The sequence below is a fragment of the Gekko japonicus genome, unplaced genomic scaffold, assembly GCF_001447785.1.
Source record: "Gekko japonicus isolate JY-2015 unplaced genomic scaffold, Gekko_japonicus_V1.1 scaffold274, whole genome shotgun sequence".
Taxonomy (NCBI): Eukaryota; Metazoa; Chordata; class Lepidosauria; order Squamata; family Gekkonidae; genus Gekko; species Gekko japonicus.
Window position 1 is genome coordinate 175,820 of NW_015174850.1, and position 21,364 is coordinate 197,183.

The 21,364-nt window shown below is 48.1% G+C and overlaps 2 protein-coding genes across 2 annotated transcripts in view; both read left to right on the plus strand.

Annotated features, from left to right (window-relative positions):
* The window catches only part of LOC107121596 (tumor necrosis factor receptor superfamily member 1A-like), a 32,442-nt gene extending 19,115 nt beyond the window's left edge, over window positions 1-13,327 (plus strand). The window contains exons 6-10 of the mRNA XM_015424533.1: window positions 1,762-1,832; window positions 4,115-4,234; window positions 6,650-6,681; window positions 9,966-10,116; window positions 11,084-13,327. Of these exons, the coding sequence (XP_015280019.1) occupies window positions 1,762-1,832; window positions 4,115-4,234; window positions 6,650-6,681; window positions 9,966-10,116; window positions 11,084-11,409 (700 nt within the window). The 3' untranslated portion in view covers window positions 11,410-13,327. The remainder of the gene's footprint in view (window positions 1-1,761; window positions 1,833-4,114; window positions 4,235-6,649; window positions 6,682-9,965; window positions 10,117-11,083) is intronic.
* A 3,911-nt stretch (window positions 13,328-17,238) lies between these two features.
* The window catches only part of POLQ (polymerase (DNA directed), theta), a 72,427-nt gene continuing 68,301 nt past the window's right edge, over window positions 17,239-21,364 (plus strand). The window contains exons 1-2 of the mRNA XM_015424532.1: window positions 17,239-17,374; window positions 20,657-20,839. Of these exons, the coding sequence (XP_015280018.1) occupies window positions 17,239-17,374; window positions 20,657-20,839 (319 nt within the window). The remainder of the gene's footprint in view (window positions 17,375-20,656; window positions 20,840-21,364) is intronic.

Consider the following 21,364-nt stretch of genomic DNA (forward strand, 5'->3'; position numbering starts at 1 on the left):
GGGGCAAAGGGAGGCGCGACCACGGCGCAGCTCTTGTGTAAAATCAGTCTTAGTGTGAGCCAGCTCACAGTTTTTTAGCCTCTGACTCACATGTCTTTGTCTTAGCTCAGGAAGGATGGCTCCAGAGCAAACTAATGTATGCAGCAGCCAAATCACTCACTCACAACTTTAATGCCAAAAGCTCACAGAGTAGAATTTTTGCTCACAAGACTCTGCAGCTTAGAGGGAGCATTGGGAGGCTGGTGCTGTTATTATTCATTTATAGTCCTCCTTCCTCACCGGGACGCTAGGCAGATTACAAGTATGATTTTTTTTTAAAACACTCTTCGGTCAATCAGTCGGCAGATTACAAAATCTTAATAGCATCAGTTAATCAGTAAACAGATTACAACATGATAACATTTGACTCCCAACAGCAGAGAATCCTAGTAGCTGGGCTGAGCTGGGCTGAGATTGAAGAACAGAGGGGGGAAATCTGAGCAGTGCATGCAAACGTTTCTGTTTAAGGCAACAAGTCGATCAGCGTAGGAAAGACATCCTCAGGTAGACTGTTCCACAATATGGGAGCCACCACAGATGATTCACGCAAATGGGCAATGACCAATTTTAACCTGTTTGCAGAGAGGGATCTTCAGAAGGCTTTGCTCAAGTGAGCGAAGCTGTCATGGTGGAACTTGGCAAGGGAGGTGGTGCCGCAGGTATGTGGGTCCAGTGTCTTGAAGGGCTTTGTAGGTGATGGCCAGCACCTGGAATGGAATCCGATAATTGATCAATAACCAGTGAAGTATCTGCAGAAAGGGATATGCAGATTCCTCCCGGTACCCAATGCTCCTTCTAAGCTATGGAGTCTTGTGAGCAAAAATTCTGCTTTGGGAGCTACTGGCATTAAAGTTGTGAGCACATGATTTGGCTACTGCATAAATTAGTTTGCTCTGGAGCCCTCCTTCCTGAGCGAAGACAAAAATGTGTGAGCTGGAGGCTAAAAAACTGTGAGCTAGCTCACACTAACTCAGCTTAGAGGGAACACTGCCGGTACCTGATAGTAGACAGGTAATGACATTCTGTACCAGCTGTAGTTTCCAAGTTGCCTTTCAGGGCAGATCCATGTGGACCATTGCAGTAGTCTAGCCTCAAGGTAACCATAGCATGGATTCAACTGGCTTGTTCAGCAGAATCAAGATTATCTAGCAGAACGGGTTTGGGAATATGCGTTTGCTAAAATAGTGTATGTTATTTCTGCCTTCTGGTGACCCATTTTGAGAGACAGCTTAGATATCTTCATTTGGGTCATTTCATATACCCATGACACAGCCAGTTTGGTGTAGTGGCTAAGAGCGCGGACTCTAATCTGGGAGAACTGGGTTTGATTCTCCACTCCTTCACATGCAGCTGCTGGTGCGACTTTGGGTCAGTCTCAATTTCTCTCAGAGCTGTTCTCTCAATGGCAGTTCTCAAAAGAGCTCTCTCAGCCCCACCTACCTCACAGGGTGTTTGTTGTGGGGAGGGGAAAGGAAAGGAGATTGTAAGCCGCTCTGAGACTCCTTCAGGTAGTGAAGGACAGGGTATAAATCCAATCTTCTCCTCCTCCTCCTCCCTTCCAACCCCCCCCCCCCCCGACTACACCAGTATTGTCTCCCACATTGTCTCCAGGGCTTCACTTGCCAGGTGTCTTCTTGTTGAGTGGTGGTGAAATGGGGTAAGAAACCACGGTTAGCAGTGTTGTTTCCTGACCAACCCAAAGCTTGCTTTTCCATCTTTCAGCTGCCAAGGGGAAGAGTGCAAACAAGACTGTGATGTCACGTCCGAAAGCATATCGCCCCCGAACTCCCCAGGTGAGTTCTGGCATCAGCTCTCTGATACTTGACTGACTACTTTCCCGCTTCCAAGGTGCTGCTTAAGATTATTTCTTATTTAGGAAACATCACAATGCAGATGGTTACAATATATTAAAATATAATATAATTCTTCAAGCATGGTATTCAAAAGCCCCATCATAGCTACGGGCCTGGTGGAGGATGCCTTATTAGCTGCCTTGAAGAGATACGCTGTCAGATTGGGATGGATAAATGCTATCAACGAGAAACTGCCTCTAGTCGGTATGACGACTATTTCCATTACTGACTTGGGTAAAACAAAAGCTTCTTCTGTGATTAAAAACTGAGTCTTAGGAATTGATTATGGAAGTTTGATATTCAGAGCTTGTCGAGTTTGTTCACCTCTGTCATTTGGTATTTCTCTCCCGAGGCCCCTTCTATGCGTTATTTAACTATCCTGTGCTACTGTATAGCTTTTTTGTCTGCTAGATTAAATATTTTACCCTCCCATGTTTTTACAAGGAGGATTTTTTGAATAGGCCTTATTCTGAGAGAATCTACCCCTCTGGCCTTAATAAGGTTGACACATTGTTGCATGTCCTGCCTGAATGTTTGTTTGTTTGTTTGTTTGTTTTAGAATATTAGGCGTTACTGTATTAAGCCACTTATTATGGACAAGGCACTGCCCTCTAGCTTGGAATCTCTGTTTTATTGCCTTAGAGACAATGATCCTAAGATTACTTTGGCAGAGGCAAAAATTGTTTCAGTCCCTTTAATCCCTTGCATCCAACAAACAAAGAAGAAATGTGTTTTTCCTGCTGCTCAAGATTCGTACATCAGTGAGCTTCCAAGGGGATAAAGGGAAAGGGAAAGTGGCTGACAGCTAACTCCCGCAAACTCAACCTGCTTAATATAGACTGATGCTGTTAATTTCACCGTTTTCATTACATCGAGAACTCTTCTGAACCGTTCTGTTTTGCTAGGCCCATGGTTTGACTTCCAGTGGAGGTCTTTAGGACTGTCTGGGATATATCATAGGTCTCAGGGTGAAAGTTGGTACTGCTCTCAAGAAAATGCTGGGGGTTTTTTAGCCCTGACCTGGCTAGCCCAGGCAAGCCCAATCCCATCAGATCTCGGAAGCTAAGCAGGGTCGACTCTGGCAAGCCCTTGGATGGGAGACCTCCTTGGAACACCAGCAGTCGGGAGGCAGGAGGCAGGCCTTATTCAGCCACCTCTCTGGATATCCTCCAGAGGTCACCATGACTTCCAGGTGCACACACTCACACACACATGCACATATGAGAAATACACCCAAAAAAAGAAAAGAAAAAAAGAATATGTGTGGATTTTTTCCCGCACATGGCAGTTCCACAGCAGGGCAATAAATTTTGGGGAAATGGTCACGGAAGTTGTATCAGTTACACTGAGAGTCAAATTACCTTTTAGAGCTGAAATCATTCTACCATGTTATGTAAAAAAATGACTTCTAGATTTACACACGAGGTGTTGTCAGCAATGCTCCCTCTAAGCTTGTGAGCAAAAAATATACTTTGTGAGCTAATGGCATTAAAGTTGTGAGCGAGCGATGTGACTACTGCATCTATTAGTTTGCTCTGGAGCCATCCTTCCTGAGCCGAGACAAAAAGGTGTGAGTCGGAGGCTAAAAAACTGTGAGCTAGCTCACACTAACTCAGCTTAGAGGGAACTGGTTGTCAGACCACTTGACGATGGCAAGGTTGACTCTCCCAATGTGCTACTATTAAAATATGTAAGACAGACGTGAGCAGCTGGAATAGCCCAGACTAGACCAAACGTGTCAGAGCTTGGAAGCTAAGTAGGATTGTCTGTGGTTAGTACTGGGATATCCTGACCTAGATAGCCCAGGCTACCCCCATCTCGTCAGATATCAGAAGCTAAGCAGGGTCGGGCTTGGCTAGTATTTGCAAGCGTGACCTCCAGTGAATACCAGGGTCCTGACGCGGAGGCAGGCATTGACAAACCACCTCTGAAACATCTCTTGCCCTCAAAACAAGTCTAGCTCGCCACCCCAGCGGCGCATAACACTAAAAGAACTAGAACGTCTGGCTGCCGGACAATCTTAGGATCTCCTGGCTATTCCATATGATAATAACAATACTACTTGGATGGGAGACCATCGAGGAAGACCAGGGTCGCTATGCAGAGGAAGGCAACGGTGAACCACCTCTGCTCATCTCTTGCCTTGAAAACCCTCTGGGGTGGCCATAAGTTGGTTGCAGTTTGACCGCACTGAATTATTGCTGTTCCTACTCTTAATGCAGACCTGCTGAGACCCATCCTCGGCTGCCTGGTTGTCGTCTTCGCAGCTGCCTTCCTGTTGCTGGCAGTGAAGCAGCTCATCAAGCAGCCCATGCGGAAGAAGCTGATCTCTACCTTCTGCGGTGAGTATCAGCCTTTGCTGCGTGCTTCCACCTCTTCTTCTTCTTCCCGCAGTAATCCTTCAGGCATGTTGGGTCTTCTCCTTTTCCTTCTATCTCCTTTTGACTCTTTTGTCTTCAGACTTGTTGTTATGTTAAGAGTTGTGCTTAAAACTGTGTTTTTATCTGTATAAGCTGCTGTGCCAATGTGCTGCCTGCACCGGTATGCTAATGAGGACACACACACACTCCTACCCATGCTGCCTTGGGAACAAGAAGGTATTCTCCATTATGCTCAGCCAAAGGACTCTTTGAAAGAACAGGTTTCCCACCATGGATGGATTTCTGGTCAACACGTAACCCTCTGTATCTCTGGTTTGCATCTGAAAGTGACTTCTTCCTGTTTACAGCTCTTGGACCAAGCCAGAGCATCTGCACATCAAAGGTTTCCATGGCAATGCAACTTTGACACCTTGACCAAATTGTTCCCATTGAAGTATAAGGTAGAATTTGAATACTGCCCACTCCCTCTAGAATAGATAGATATGTCACATCCCAATGGCCAATAGCCATCCCCACCCCACCTAGGCAACTAAAGCTCTACTGATGGTTATTCTCACGTGCTTGGCTGGTTCCACCCATATGAAGTAGAATCCCTCTAGATAGATCTTTCATTCCCGCATTCCTCATTGAGAAGATCAAACTCTCTTCTGGATCAGATAAGTATATTCGTCAACCTTTTGTGTGCTACCACCCAGTGAGTCAACGTTTATTATTTCCCATACTGATTGCTTTCCATTTCTATTGTACCTAAAGGAGCTTGTGTGTTTGTGAGTGTGAAACAGTTTTTGTATGCTTGTGAATTCCAATATTATTCAGTAAAGACGACAACATTTATTCTTTAACCCTTCAGCTGTGTTGTCTCCTTCATTAGACATAGACAGTGTCTGTCTGATTCCACTCTCTGTATACACTGGTGTCCAAGAACCCCTAAGGATTAATCTTCCCAAAGAGGATTTATCCTAACAGTTAAACTTCTACGCTGGTGGCCTTCTCCTCCTCCGTCTTCACCCTCCTTTTCTAGTATTGCCACCTGCTCCGTCTGGACTGGAGGCTTCCTCACTGTCTGACCTTATTCTGAACTTCTCACTCCTTCCTTGCACATGTTTCAACAGCCTCTCAAAACTTTCCCTCCTTGATCTCTGCCTCTTCTCTTCCTCTCCCTTTTTTCTTTACAAATGGTTGTCTCTTTTTCGTAGGCTGTAAGCTCAAGGAAAGGATCTGTTCTGTTATATAATCATTGCACCGCACCTTATTTAACAAGTCAGTTTTATTTTTTTAAAAAATTATGCCAGCGTAGTTCTGTGAAATCCTGGGCAAGCTGTTGTTTTCCAGTGTCCCAGTAGCAACAGTCATTGCCTTACCCTACAAAGCAGGGTTTTCAGATTCTGATGGCTCCGTTTTTTTGTTTTTTGAGTGGCAAGGCAAGTTTTCTCATGCAGCGTCAACTTAAACAGGCCCATGGCTGTTTGTTTAGTCATACTTGTTGACTATGGAGCAGCACTTAATAGACAAGGCTGGTCGTCCAGAGACATCAGTCCCCCGTCTCCCCCCCCCCAAAAAAAGACAACACAGATAGCATGTGTATGCAGTAAACCGGGTTGGGAAATGTGTATGCAGCTCCGGGTTGGGAAATACCTGGAGATTTGGGGGTGGAGCCTGAGGAGGGTGGGGTTTGGGGAAGGGGAGGGACTCCAATGGGGTATAATGCCATAGAGTCCACCCTCCAAAGGGGCCATTTCCTCCAGGTGAACTGATCTCTATCACCTGGAGATTGGTTGTAATAGCGGGAGATCCCCAGCCACCACCTGGAGGCTGGGAACTCTAGCGTGCAGCCTCCATCCGGCAGCAAAATTCACCTAGCTCCATTCCAAGTCCAGCCTGTTTTCCTCTTTAGTTTTCTGTGTGCATGATGAGTAGGGATGCAGTGCTGGCAATTCCCTGGCGGGTTAGAGGGCAGAGTGTTCCTGGAAGGCACGTTCTGTTTCAGAACAGGAAAGGACGACATGCCAGTGTAGGAATTTCCAAAAATCTCTATGGTAAAACCAAAGAAGATGTTTTGAAATTTCTAGAGTGTCATGGTGCCACTTCCTATTCTGAAACAGGAAGTGATTTACCCATGCTGCTTTTCTCACCCATTTACCTCCCACTGCTCCACTGAGCGAGGGAGGGGGAACAGGGAGGTACCTGTCTTTGCCGGGTAAGCGGCAATTCTAGTGATTAGTCTCCAGCCCAAGCATCCAGTAGGTGGACAGTTACCATCATTTACTATTAGTGCTTAGTGAAGCAAGATTGCCCATTGAAGAAATAACATTAGCCACTTGAGCAAGAAAAATGAGAGGAGAAGTCATCTCCTCTTTCTGTTCTTTTTTCTTCCAGGCGCAGAGCAGCAGCCCTCACCAGACCCTCAGGTAAGCCTTTGCAATTTCTGCTCAAGACCAAACAAGAGGTTACATATGATCTGGTTGCCGTGAGAACTAGCGGCAGGAGGGCAGCCGAGAGATCACCTGTGGGAACTCAATCCTGAAGCACTGCATGGGCCCGAATCAGATTGTTACTACAGCTTCGGGGGAGAAGAGGCTTCATCCGCCCCGCCCCCCATGCCTTTTTCCCCAACCCCAAAACAGCCCCGTTGGGGTATTCTTTGCTTGGGGGTGGGGCTCCACATGCTAGTATCCAGTACAGTACATGTACAGCCCCCTGGTGGAGTAAATAACACCCCTCAGGCCATGTTGGTTTGGGGAAATGGCACAGGGGGAAGGTTGAAGGCCCTGCTCCCCCAGTGTCACAGTCCTGATTGGAACCAGGCCCCTGCAGCACTTCAGAACTGGGTACCCACAGAGAACTCGCAAAGGCTGGGTGGGAAACTTGGGCTCTATCAGGTGTATTAACAGCTTCCCAAAGGCCAAAGCACAGGTTAGGATTTTTAACATGTCACGTCTGGATTCCCCCTGACCTGGTTGCGAATCAGGCAGTCACACTCCCGGGGCGAGGGGACTCATCTTCCAAGGTGTTTCCTCTCTCCCTGCGCGTCATGAGAGGCACGGCCTTTTTTGTGCCGGCCCGGGTGGCCCAGGCTGGCCTAACCTCATCAGATCTCAGAAGCTAAGCAGGGTTGGGCCTGGTCAGCACTTGGATGGGAGACCCCCAAGGAAGGCCAGCGTCACGACACAGAACCAGGAAAATGGCCAACCACCTCTGAACGTCTCTTGCCTTGAAAAACCCTACAGTCATCCTCATTGGCTGTGACTTGACACAGCACTTTCCACAAACACTTTTTAGTTCAGGCATGGGGTGAAATCTTTTACGTCTCCTCATGAGGCATCCACGGCTGGACCCACCCATTCTGCCCTCAGTGCTGTGCCACAGAACACCTGGAAATCTGCTCTCCACGGCACGTGAAGGAAGGATGAGGGCAGACAGAGGGAGGGGAGCGGCTTTCTTTTGTAGAAAAAGCCCAGCAGGAACTCATTAACATAATAGGCTACACCCAGCAGCAGAAACCTATTAGCATATTAGGCCACACCCCATGCCTTCCCTTGGCTTGCCTGGGTGCCCCGCGGCTGTGGGGAGCCCGGGCAAGCCGGCCCTTGGACAGGCCAGGGGAGGCGTTTAAATGCCTCCCCGATCCTTCCAGGGGCCACCCTGGGCCGCCCGCTTCGGAATTGCCGGAGGGGGGTCGCTCTCCAGGCCTTCCCTCTGTAGCCACACACACAGAGGTTTTGGCTGTAGTGGGCGTGGCCAACCCTGAAGCCAGGCAGAACTCCATTCCTGTGCGTTCCTGCCCCTGGGGAGGGGTATAATCTTTGAACAATACATCATACCTGGGGAAATTGCCTGAATTCATGTAAATTCATTAGCAACCGTTAGGATGGTCTTTGTTAGAGAACGGAACATACGAACAATTCATTCCAAATGGTATGATAACAAAGAGTGGGAATTGGCACTCCTCGTCAAACTAAGACTCTATCAAAGGGCTTTAAATAAGTAGGTGAAGACTGGGGTCTTAACTCGCAGCACATAACAGATCACCTTTCTCTAACACGTGGGTGTCAAACGTACAGCCCGCAGGCCGGAACCCCAGGGCTTTTATTCGGCCCACAAGCAACTGGTGCTGTTCTCGGCCCCTGAGGGGAAAGAGGACAACAAGCGCCCCCTGGAGGTTTTGGAAACCACCTCTCTGTTAGGCCTTCCCTTCAACCCCACCGCTTCTGTGGGAAACCCAGGAGGGATGAGCCCCGGGGGGGGGGGGGATCTGGGAGACCCAGGCTTTTATGCGTTCCCCAGTAAATCCGTTGCTTCCACTGCTAGAAATCAATTGATTTTCTTTGTATTTTGAGTAAAAAATAACATTGTCAATAGAATTTGCCTGTGTCCTTTATAAAGTTTATATCTCCGGTACCTGGCCTTACATTTTTACGGCACACATGGCCCGACAAAGGGACATTTATGTCACATCCGGGCCTCGTAACAAACGAGTTTGACATCTCTGTCTCACAAGTGATATTTTTGGATGATTTAATTTACTTTGGGTCCGGTACTTTTTAGAGGGAACTTATTTTATATCTAAGCATGTTATGGGTATTTTCCTTGTCTCTGAAAACCGTGCATTAACTCTCTCTGTTATAAGTGCCAGTTGTGAAATTCTTTGGCAGGGGAGATGAGGCTTGAGATGGATTAGGGGGAGGGGAGAGCAATGCTCCCTCTTAGCTGTGGAGTCTCGTGAGCAAAAATCCAACGTTGTGAGCCACTGGCATTAAACCTGTGAGCGAGCGACTTGGCTGCTGCATAAATTGGTTTGCTCTGGAGCCCTCCTTCCTGAGCTAAGGCAAAAAGGTGTGAGCCGGAGGCTAAAAAACTGTGAGCTAGCTCACACTAACTCAGCTTAGAGGGAACACTGGTCAGGGGTTCCCAACATGGTGCCCATGGGCGCCATGGCATCCACCAACACCTTTTCTGGGACCCATCAGGGAGTGGGTGGGGCCAGGTAGGGTTTTAGCCCAGCAAGCCTTCTGATTGATTGTTGGAGATTTGATTGGCTGTGCTTGTTGCTTTGGCAGCAGCTTGCCACCACAGCACCAGGATCAGCTCTGTGTCTCCGAAGTTAAGCTGTGACACTCATTTTGTGGCTGGCTCCGTCTCCTGCAGCAGCCGTTTTGTCGCTGCACCCACCCTGCCGTGTCAGAACTCCAAAGGCGCCTGCAGGCTCGAAAAGGTTGGGGACCCCCAAGATCAGGTGCTCTGCCTGGTCTCCGTCTGTGTTAGGAGCAATGCTCCCTGTAAGCTGTGGAGTCTTGTGAGCAAAAATTCTGCTTTGTGAGCTACTGGCATTAAAGTTGTGAGCGAGTGATTTGGCTACTGCACAAATTAGCTTGCTCTGGAGCCATCCTTCCTGAGCTAAGAGAAAAATCCGTGAGCTGGAGGCTAAAAAACAGTGAGCTAGCTCACACTAAGTCAGCTTAGAGGGTACACTGGTTAGGAGATGCAAAGGTCTCCATCTGGTACGCAAGATAAGAGGTAGCAGCCTTGAGCTATGTTCAGGGAGATCTTCTAAAGCAGTGAAGTGGGATGAACGTGAATGCCGCCATTCCTGCACCAGTCAGCACTTTTAATGCTCCCAAACTGGTGGAATAAGCATTCAGTTGTATTCTCTTGGTCAACCCAATTGTACATCTATCTCTCTCTCTCTTCTCAGTTACCACAACCTGGGGGACAGGGGACTAGGATCCCTGAGAAATCAAACCAGGAAGAAACGCTGTTGCCGCCTAGAACCATAGCAGTGTCACCAAACACACAAGGACTACCAGACAGTCTACAACATAGAGGAGAGACTCAGATTCCAGACTGTGAGTGTGAATTCCCTTTTAGATATAGACGCTGGGGCTCTAAACTCAGTGGGGCAGAAAACCATCTGGGATTGTATTTGTTCTTCATTTCATGGCCCTGTCCCCCCCCCCCACGGGGATCCAAAGCAGTGCACATCCCTCTCCTCTCCTCCATTTTATCCTCACAACAGTCCTGTCGAGTGGATTAGGCTGAGGGTGTATGACGGGCCCAAGGCCACTCAGCAAGCTTCCGTAGCAGAGCAAGATTCGAACGTGGGTCTCCCAGATCCTAGTCAACACTCTGATCAGTGTATCACACATCTTCCCCGTGGAGATCCATCAAAAGCCAGAGGAGATGTGAGAGCCCGTATTTTGGATGTTACAAAGAAAGGCAGAAGAACAGAGTTAGGAAGCTCTAGCCATTTGCGCTTCCTGTTCTCGTGGGCCCCTGCCCCCTCCCCTCCGTTTGAATGCCAAAAGCTGCTCCCTGTATATGAACCTCATTCCTCAGTGGGACAGGCTTCCTCAGGAGGTGGTGGGCTCTCCTTCTATGGAGGTTTTCAAACAGAGGCTAGATGGCCATCTGACAGCAATGCTGATCCTGTGAACTCAGGCAGATCATGAGAGGGAGGGCAGGAAGGGTTCTATCAGTGCTTAGCTCTCGTAGCCCTTTCTTACACACCCAAGGAAATGCTAATCGCCACTTTGGGTGTCAGGAAGCAATTTTTCACCAGGCCAGTTTGGCTGGAGATCCTGGAGATTTTTTGCCATCTTCTGGGAATGGAACAGGGGTCACTGGTTGCGTGGGGGGGGGGTATTTGTGAATTTCCTGCATGTTTCAGAGGGCTGAACTAGATGACCCTGGATGTTCCTTCTGTGATTCTACCCACGGTTTGGTTTTCCATCTGAACTGTGATTTACATGCCCCCCAATGAAACACATTCACCCCATCACTTGGCTTCTCTTTCTTTATTCCTCCCCTCCCCAGCTCCTGCAGTTTTGTATGCCGTGATAGACAACGTGCCATTTTCCCAGTGGAAGGAATTTGTACGCCACCTGGGACTGACTGAGAATGACATACTCAGGATTCAGGTGGAGGAGTGGAACATGCGAGACGCACAGTACAAGATGTTAAGTTATTGGAGGCAGCAGTCGGGCCAGTGCGCCACAAGGGAGCGCATCCGCAGCGTCCTCCAGGAGATGGAGCTGAGCGGCTGCAGTGAAGTGATTCAGGAGGCGTGGTCGAGTCAGGCCAGCAGGCTCACGAGAGGGCCCCAAGAACGTGGTTCAGCCGTGCATATCTTTGTGTCCTGATGGCTGCAGCGTCTCGGGTGTGAACGAGCCATGGTGGAACTTTCCTGTTGCGCTGCATCGCCTCCGATAACAGTACTGCACGGTTCGCCTCTCCAGAATTCTGAGCAGTCACCCCATGAGCATGCATCTCTGTGTGGAACAGCCGTCAGCTCTTATTGTGATCCCTCCTCCTTCCTGACCTGGATTTCTGACCCCGTTTTGCATATGTGGTTTCTCAAAAATATTGCATATGTATAATCCGAAAGGAGATTATTTTCGTAAATTCCCTACCTCATGGGACTTGTGTGAGATGCCTGTTGAAGCAATGCCGTTTCCGGCCTTCTTATGCTCTCCTTTAATCTGTTTGCAGCCATCTCAGTCTCTCCCTCCCTCCCCTCCCTCATTTTCCTTCTCCATCTGGCTTTTATCAACGAGGCTGAAGTTGGTTCCTGATTCATTCCTTATTCCTTATTCATCCAGAAACAGTGAGAAGAGTTTGAAAGCGCTGAACCCCAAAATAAGACTTGGACCCCCAAACCTCCGCACAGCAGGCATAATAGTCCTTCCATCTCCACAGGGGTCCCTTGGAATTGCGACCTGTAGGGAAGAGGCCGTTTCTAACCGAAAATTTCAAGAACCCGCACCAAATGATACTTCCAAAGATCTTGGGGTGGGGTGGGGGACAGCAGAACACTTCCGCTTGTACCGAACTAGGGTAAATGTACTAAGTCCCAGCTTTCATTTTCCAAACTGTAAGTCTCTAGCCTCTCCATTTTGAAGTTGTAAGAGGAAAGGCGAAGGCTTGCTGTTGCCGCCTACACCCACACCAGGGCCACCAGCTTTATTCTAAACCTCCTCCTCAGTCACCAGTACTGAAAGTCCATTGCTATGACTGCTTCACTGCTTCAAGAGTGAGCCAGTATCACAGAGTCTAATCATCCAGATCCCAAAAAAGTGCCTAGAAGGGATTGGAGGTTCACGCCATGGAGGTTTCCTTAGGCTGGCTGCAACACATGTGCTTTGCAAGCCGAACGTTTGCATTCGGTCCTTGGCGTCTCCCATCCCAGAATCCCATAAAGCAGGCTGGAAAAAAGCTGTTGCCCAAGATCCAGAAGAACCACTGCCAGTCAGACCAGGACCAATGGACTGACCTGGGACAAGGACGCTTGATGTAATTCAGTGGTCCCAGATGGTGCTGTTCAGTACTTTGTATACAAAAATACAGCCAATGCTCCTGTCTCTGCGCCTGTATATATGCAAGTTTGAGAATGTGCAAGTTTGAGAATATGCAAGTAACGTTGCAACTTTTTGATTGATGTCGGACAGTTTTTTAATACACATATTTTTTCAGTTCTATGTAAACTGCCTTGGACATGAATTTAATGGACAGACAAAATGTAAATCTTTGCATTAAACAAGATGGAGTGAGTGAGTCTCTTTGATCCAATGAAGGAGGATGGATGGGTACTCCGTTTATGTTGTTGTGAATCCATCACTTCTGTGTGAATGACATGTACAACCACTACGTGAGGCTATCCAGTTTGGCACCCATGGAATTGTTTTCTAGTACGTTCACTGGGGTGTGCACAAAAAAAAAAATGCCTGTATTTTTCGGCTTCGGGTAAATCAGACCCAAAAAATATCGGTAAATGCTGAATTTCCCCATTCCAGTACTGGTAAAGTATTCGGATTGGGGAAATATTTGGTATTGCTGAGTATATTTGGGTCTCATATACAGCACCAGAGGGAAAGGAGGCATGTTAACATGCCTTCTTTCCCTCTGGTAGCCCCTAGAGATTACCTTGTCAACTTCACTGCCTGCGAGTCAGCTGTGAGTGATATTGAAAAGGGAGAGCCGCTCTCTGCCTACCCTTCTCTAGCTGACAGCTGGAGAAGGGCAGGCAGGGAGCCCAGGCATGTTTAAAATGCCGCTCTTTCCCTCCCTGAAAGGCATTTAAACCCAACAGCTGACTGGCAGCTCAGGCTGCTAGGTCTAAATGAGACCTTGTTTTTGGTATAGCAAAATGAACCCGAAAAAAAAGGCAGATAATATCAGCTTTTGGGGGTTCAGCTATTCGGCTTATGTGATATCCGATACCGGTAGCTGAATACAAATCTCTGATCCGAATTCGGCTTATGTGATACCCAAAAAATACTGTCAAGTTATTTTTGGGGTATTTTTTCAGTTTGGCTATTGCCGAATGCACACCCCTAACGTCCACTGAAATTAAACTTCCAGCTTGGTGAATATAATGACTCTTGTGTTTTCTGTTGCTCTCAGCCTTAATTACAGACCCTATATGTTTCCAACAGCACTTGGGGGGGAGGGTCTGATGAACAACTGTGTCTGTTATATTTGCAAAGGAAGAGACTCCAGTTTTGCCTCTCCATCCCAGGAACCTCTCAAGAGTCATGATTTTCACCCAGAACTACATCATCCAATGAGAGCTGCTTCTACACCACGAAGATGCTCTGTAGAGCTCTGGCCATTGCTACAAATACAGAGGGATTCATGGCAGCAACAGAGCATCCACACAGTGATTCTCCCCACCCTTGGCTTGTCCCTTTCTTGTCCTGGCTCCACCCCATCTCCCGCTGCAGCTGCCATCTCTTCACCACTGCTGGATGGTTTTTAAAAAGCAGCAGTTGGTAATTGAGCTATTGCTGTGGCATCATTACCGTGAATATCAATCTATTGATTAGCAATGTTAAGGCAGAGATAGAACAAAGCTTGGATTCAGTGGCACCTTTGAAACCAGCAACGTTTAATTCTGGGTGTGACGGGACTCAAACATTGTTCTATTGCTTCAGACCAGCACAGCTAAGACAGAGATACACCCACATTGAGGCACCAAATCTCTGAGGCAGGCACAAATGAGGGCCTCAGCCTCTACGTCTCAAAGTTTAATTCTGGATGTGAGCTTTTGTGTGTATGCTACTGGACTCAAACTTTGTTCTATTGCTTCAGACCAGCACAGCTAAGACAGAGATACACCCACATTGAGGCACCAAATCTCTGAGGCAGGCGCAAATGAGGGCCTCGGCCTCTACGTCTTTGTTGGCCCTCCAGAGTCACTGGTTGGCCATTGTACAGGATAAGATGCTGGACTAGACGGACCATTAGTCTGAGCCAGCAGAGCTCACTATGTCAACTGCTGATTTTTAAAAAGTGATGAGGAGTGGGGAATGGCCCCAGAGGGGGTCTGGGACAAGGAAAATGATGCTGATTGTGAGCATAACCTGAAAAAATACACTTTCCTGTCCACGTGGCCTGCAAACTGGCTTCGCCCACAATAATTCTTGAAAGATGGTCTCAAACCAGGCTTGAGAAAGATCATAGCAAAGCAGGAGGAAGCCTTGTGGCTGGGGGGCATTTTGGGGCAATGCCACCCCACACGTGAGTGTTGCCCCCTCAGACAAAATTCCAAGGGATTGAAAGTATTTTTGAAATGTGAGATGCTTCTGTGGGGTTTACAGTATGACCCCAGGCACAGTCAGGGAAGCTTCAGTCTTGTTTTCTTTTTTCAAGGCCAAAATATAAGTAGGTTTTTAAAATGCAAATAAAATAAAAATGCAAAAAATAGAGTCGGCGTCCCCCCCCCCCGCGGCGGTGCTTTTTTAAAAAGTGCTCCAGTTCAAATGTCAAAGCGAAACAAAAACTGTGTGGAAGCAACTGAAATCTGCAGTAGCTTCCTGGTTTCCATTTGATTAAAGGTACCAGCCGCAGACTTTGCCAGTGTGCTCTGAAAGGTGTGTTTGGATTTTTCTCTGGCTGACCCTGGTTGCTTACAACTTAGGGTGCAGTGGAAAAATAAATTGTTTTATTCAGTTATACCACCCCTAAGCGTTGGGGGATCTATAAGAATATAAATAAAACCAAGATAAAATATATTGCCATTAAAAAACAATTGAGAAACATGGTCAAAGTCAGTAAATACTGAAAATGTGCACAAATGACCACAGATCCACAAGAATATGACAGACCTTATAGAGGTAAACTACATCGCTGGAAACATAGCTCTTTAAAAAATTGTATGCATGTCTCCAAAACTTCCACAAGTTAGAAAAACATATAGAACTAACACGTAATTGTTATCAAGCAGTTCCAAAAACAGAATTTCAGAGAGAGAAGTGCAATGTTCTGATTCAGTTTTTATTTCTTGTGAGAGAACAATCTGAGGCTTTTATTTAACCCACGAGGGACAAGAGGTGTCAGTCTCACAATCCGCTCTGCCTTTTTGTTCAACAGTGCTTTATCCCTAAGGCATTCAGATCTAAAAATAACACAAAATGTAAATAGCCTGTTGGACTATGGCTATGTTCCAGAAAGTGTGGAACAGAAGAAGCACCTGTGGTGGGTTTGTTTTTTCCCAAGATGGGTATTACTTTCGTGTTCTGTGATATGTATTCTAAGTTTTCTCAAGGTTTACAACTTCTTGCAAGAGCATTTAATATACTCTAGCCCCTCTGAGTCACATGTGGTGAAAGTATTCAGGTATTGTTTCTTGTCATGCATCCTGAGCTAAGACAAAAATGTGTGAGCCGGAGGCTAAAAAGCTAACTCACACTAACTCAGCTTAGAGGGAACACTGCTCCGGGCTGTCAGAGAGGTGGTGGTGGTGGGTCTTCTTCCTGCTTCTGCAGCCGACTTTGGTTTTCCCAATGGCCCACCACCCAAAATTTTGTGGCTACAGCCCTGGGGGTGGCAGCCCACCTGGAGAATTACTGGCTTACATTCAGGTAGGTGGGAAGCCCTGTTGGTTTGAAGCAGCAGAACAAAGTGCGAGTCCAGCAGCACCTTTAAGACCCACAAAGTTGAATTCTGGGTCTAAGCCTTCGTGTGCGCACACACTTCCTCAGATACAGACATCTGGTAACCCTAGAGACGACAGACAGGCTCTGTGGAGGCCGAGACTGGGATTCAGTGTCAGTGACCCAGGGTTGCCAGCTGTGGGTTGGGAAATACCTGGAGATTTGGCTGGGAAAAGCACTGCCAGGGACACCGGTTGTGTCCCACAGTTGGGGAAGGGGAGAGACCTCAGCAGAGTATAATGCCACAAAGTCCACTCTCCAAAGCGGCCATTTTCTCCAGGGGAACTCATCTTGGTCGCCTGGAGACCCATTGTAATAGCGGGATCTCCAGGTTCCACCTGGAGGTTGCAAACCACACTAATGGATTTGATGAATGTCACTGTGAGATATGACTAGTGTGCTTGCCAAATAGATTAATATTATATAGGTATATTTCAACTGATAAAGTTATACATGCAAGGATATGTAATATGCATGGTTCCTTGGTGTTGATGGCGTTTGAATTGCTTCCAGTAAACTAAACATTGGAAAAAGAATTTACAAGTCTCTGAAGAACTTTGTTTGGCACAATACCACACGGTTGTTTGCTTCCTTTCAACAATCCACCTGGAGGTTGGCAACCACGGTCCAACCCCCTTTTTCTCATTGCCGGCATTCAAGTTGCGAGCGAGCCATTTGGCAACTGCATCAATGAGTTTGCCTCTGGAGCCCTCCTTCCTGAGCGAAGACAAAAAGGTGTGAGCCGGAGGCTGAAAAACTGCGAGCCGGCGCACACGGACTCAGCTTAGAGGGAACACCGCAGCCAGGCTCTGTGTGGGCGCGGAGGCGGCCGGGAGGGCCCAGCGGCAGCACTGCAGCCGCATGGTGGGGCCGCCTGCGCCTTCGGCTCCTCCCTTCCGGAGCGGGGCTCCGCAGGGAAAGCGGCTCCTCCTCGGTCGAGGCCTCTCGGCCGGAATTGGGGGCGGGGAGGAGAAGGAGGAGGAGGGGGGCGGGGCCGCTGGGCGCCGTCGCTGCCCGTTCGAATGCCGGCGCGGGAAAATGGCGGCGGGCAGGCCGGGCCTCGGCCGGGCCCCGGATGGAGTGGGGTCTGCGGCGTCCCCTCGGCCGTCCCCTCAGCCCCGGGGGCCCGTGCTGAGCCCGCCGCCCGGCCTGGAGCGCTCCCTCCGCCTCTCCGGTGAGTCCTCCGGCCGGCCTCGGCGGCGGCGTTGCCTCAGGCGGGCTCCGGTTTCTCCCCGCTCTCTCCTCAGCGCTAGCGCGGCCCGCCCGTCTCGACAGCCTCTTTCCCCAGCCGGGGGCAACGCGGCGGCGCCTCAACGTGCCGGTCGTTTGACGCGGCGGAGGGCGAAGAACCCAGACAGAACCGGCAGCAGCAGCAGGGTTTTGTTGAGTTTAGACTCGCCTTTTCCCCTTGTGGCGGCTGGCAACATGGTTCGCCAGCCTACCTGGCAGGGTGGTTGTGAGGATAGAGGGGGAGGGGGAGAGCGGTGTCGCAAGCCACCTTGGGGAGAAGGAAAGGGAGGTCGATTGGCTTCATTTATACCTCCCTCCTGTCTCCCTAACGGGAACCTAGTGTGGTTTACATAGCTTTTCCTCTATATTTATCCTCACAACAATCCTGTAAGGTAGGTTAGGGTGACAACATTGTTCGCTAGCCTACCTGGGAGGGTGATTGTGAGGATAAAGTGAGGGGAGAGGGATGTTGCAAGCCCCCCTTGGGGAGGAGGAAAGTGAGGTCTATTCACTTCATAAATACCTCCCACCTGTCTCCCTAACACTTTTCCTCTGTATTTATCCTCACAACAGCCCTGTAAGGTAGGTTAGGGTGACAACATTGTTCGCCAGCCTACCTGGCAGGGTGGTTGTGAGGATAAAGTGAGGGGAGAGTGATGTTGCAAGCCCCCCTTGGGGAGAAGGAAAGTGAGGTCTATTCACTTCATTTATACCTCCCACCTGTCTCCCTAATGGGAACCTAATGTGGTTTAAATGGTTTTCCTCTATATTTATCCTCACAACAACCCTGTAAGGTAGGTTAGGGTGACAACATTGTTCGCCAGCCTACCTGGCAGGGTGGTTGTGAGGATAAAGGGGGAGGGGGAGAGCGATGTTGCAAGCCCCCCTTGGGGAGAAGGGAAGTGAGGTCTATTCACTCTATTTATACCTCCCTCCTGTCTCCCAAATGGGAACCTAATGTGGTTTACATCGCTATTCCTCTATATTTATCCTCACAACAATCTTGTAAGGTAGGTTAGGGTGACAACATTGTTTGCTAGCTAGCCTATCTCGCAGAGTTGTTGTGAGGAAAATGTGGGAGATGGGAGAGAGATGTCACAAGCCACCGTGGGGAGAAGGAAAGTTAGGTATATTTGCTTCATTTATAACACCCCCCCCAGGTCTCCCTAATAGGAACCTAATGGGGTTTACATCAATTCCCTCTTATATTTTTCCTCACCACAACCCTGTAAGTGATAAGGTTAGGGTGGGAGTGTGTGACTGACCCAACATCACCCAGTGAGCTTTCGTGGCTCTGCAGGGATTCAAATTTAGGTCTCCTGGATCCTCGTTCGACAGTCTGACCACCACACCGAAGCACAGGGTGAAATAAATTCTGTAAAATGATGATCCTAATAGGAACCTAATGGGGTTTACATCGATTCCCTCTATATTTATCCTCACCACAACCCTGAAAGGTAGGTTAGGGTGGGAGTGTGTGACTGACCCAACATCACACAGTGAGCTTTCGTGACTCGGCAGGGATTCGAATTTAGGTCTCTCGGATCCTCGTTGGACAGTCTGACCACCACACCATACCGGCTCTCGTGAAAAGCAAGAAGCACAGGGTGAAATAAATTCTGTAAAATGATGATTATGTAGAATTGGTCACACAGCCTCCGCTACTTCTCGGGGTTGATGTGAGGATAAAAGGGAGGAGAGGAGGAATGGGGTGAAGCCGTTTAGGCAGTAAGGGAAGACAATATATTTGGATTTGAAATAATCCCTTTCCATTGTGCTCTTGTGGCATTTCACTCCTCTTTTGCTTCTGCTTTGCACAGTGAGAGCATGCTTCAGCCATTAAAAGTTTTTGCTGGAATAAAATTTTGACAACTTCTGCACAAGGGGTTTTGCTCTGGTTTCATGCCTAAACTAGCAGGAAGGGGGAGCGCCCGCAAGACTGTCACCTAATTGTCCACTTTTTGTGTCCTGTGTGTCCCCCCCCCCCCCCCCCCCCCCCCACTTTGCCCCTTTCTTTCCTAAATCCAATTTGGAACAATCTTTTGGAAACGATTCCCAGCAACACACCTTTGGATGCCCTGCGGATGGGCAAGTGTGTACATTTTATCCGCTTGCCTCAGCACCATTCCCCACCCCCCATCACTTGGTATCTGACATATCACTGTAGTATAAAATCTGTAATTGACATATGGCTGCCACTGAGGCTATAGTGATATGTCAATTACTGCTTCTAAAAGAAAAGCCAGAGAAAGCCTGCTGATGCTGATGGGGAGTGTGGCTTGGGCAAGGCAGGTGTGTATATGGGACTGAGTGGACATTCCATTGCCTCTGCAATTAAATCATTAACTGGTGATGGAAGGACTGTGGTCTCCTGCTTGTTTTTGCTGTAACTAACTAACAGGATTGTGCCTCTGGACTTGTTCTATCTTGTGTATCTTTACATAGAAATCTCACAGGGTCTTTGAATTCCCCCTTCTTTTCTACTTGAGTGTTCCCTAACAGAAAGCTACACTTCGCATATTGGATGCCTGCAAAAACTGATGTCGTATAAAGTCTTCATCATGTCACAAAGACTCTTTGTTACTTTCAGCAGAACAAACTTGGAGTTCAGTGGCACTTTTAAGACCAACCAAGTTTTATTCAAGGTCTAAGCTTTCGTGTGCATGCACACTTCATCAGATGAAAATACAATGCGTGCACACGTAAGCTCGTACCTTGAATAAAACTTGGCTGGTCTTAAAGGTGCCCCTGGACTCCAACTTTGTTCCGCTGCCTCAGACCAACACAGCTACCCTCCTGAATGTTATGTTTTACGTATGCTATACAAGAGCCTTTTATGTTTCCAAAATGCTAGTAAAGGCAAAGGTTTCCCTTGCTCAAAAGCCAGTCGAATCCGACTCTAGTGATGCAGTGCTCATCTCTGTTTCCAAGCCAAAAAGATGTTACCGTGGTCATGTGGCCGGCATGACTAGACACCAAGGCACACGGAATGCTGTTACCTTCCCACCGAAGTGGTACCTATTTATCTACTTGCAATTTCTAGCTTTCAAACTGCTAGGTTGGCAGGAGCGGCAACCAGAGATGGGAGCTCACTCCGTCATGCGGCACTCGGGTCTTGAACTGCCGAACTACCAACCTTCTGATTTGCAGTTCAGTGTCTTAACCACTTGAGCCACCAAACTGCTGGAAGACTGCTAATCTGATGCTGGGTTTCTTGTCACCTCAGGCCAAGGTTCACGCATGAATATACCTGATGACCAAGCTGATAAACTGCTGCTGGCAAGCTGGGGGCTCCCCCAAGCAGTCCTGGAGAAATACCATCGTTTGGGAGTCGTGCGTATGTTCCAGTGGCAAGCAGAGTGCCTAATGGTCGGGCAAGCCCTGGAGGGGAAAAACTTAGTGTACTCAGGTATGTTAGTGGCTGAAAAAAAGGACACATTCTTGTGTTGCCTCTTGAATCATTATCTGTTTTGCTCTAGGTGGCATTCACAACACTGTACACAACTTCCCATCAGTGTCAGACAAGTGAGTCATGTGATACACGTCTTACCTGGACGATGTTGGAAGTTCTGTGTTCAGTGTTCCTAGCAATTCTTTACAACTTAATTTTCAGACATGCACCTTGCGTGTCTGAAAATTAAGTTGGGGGGAAAACCACAGGGAGCTGCAAACGTAAAATTCCTAGTGCACATCTGGAGAAACGACGGCTGAGGGTTGACATGATTGAGGTTTATAAGATTATGCGTGGGATAGAACAGGTCGAGAAAGAAGTACCTTTCTCCCTTTCTCACAATACAAGAACTCGTGGGCACTCAATGAAATTGCTGAGCAGTGGGGTTAGAACGGATAAAAGGAAATCCTTCTTCACCCAAAGAGTCATGAACACATGAAATTTAGTGCCGCGGGAGGTGGTGGCGGCTACAAGCATGGACGG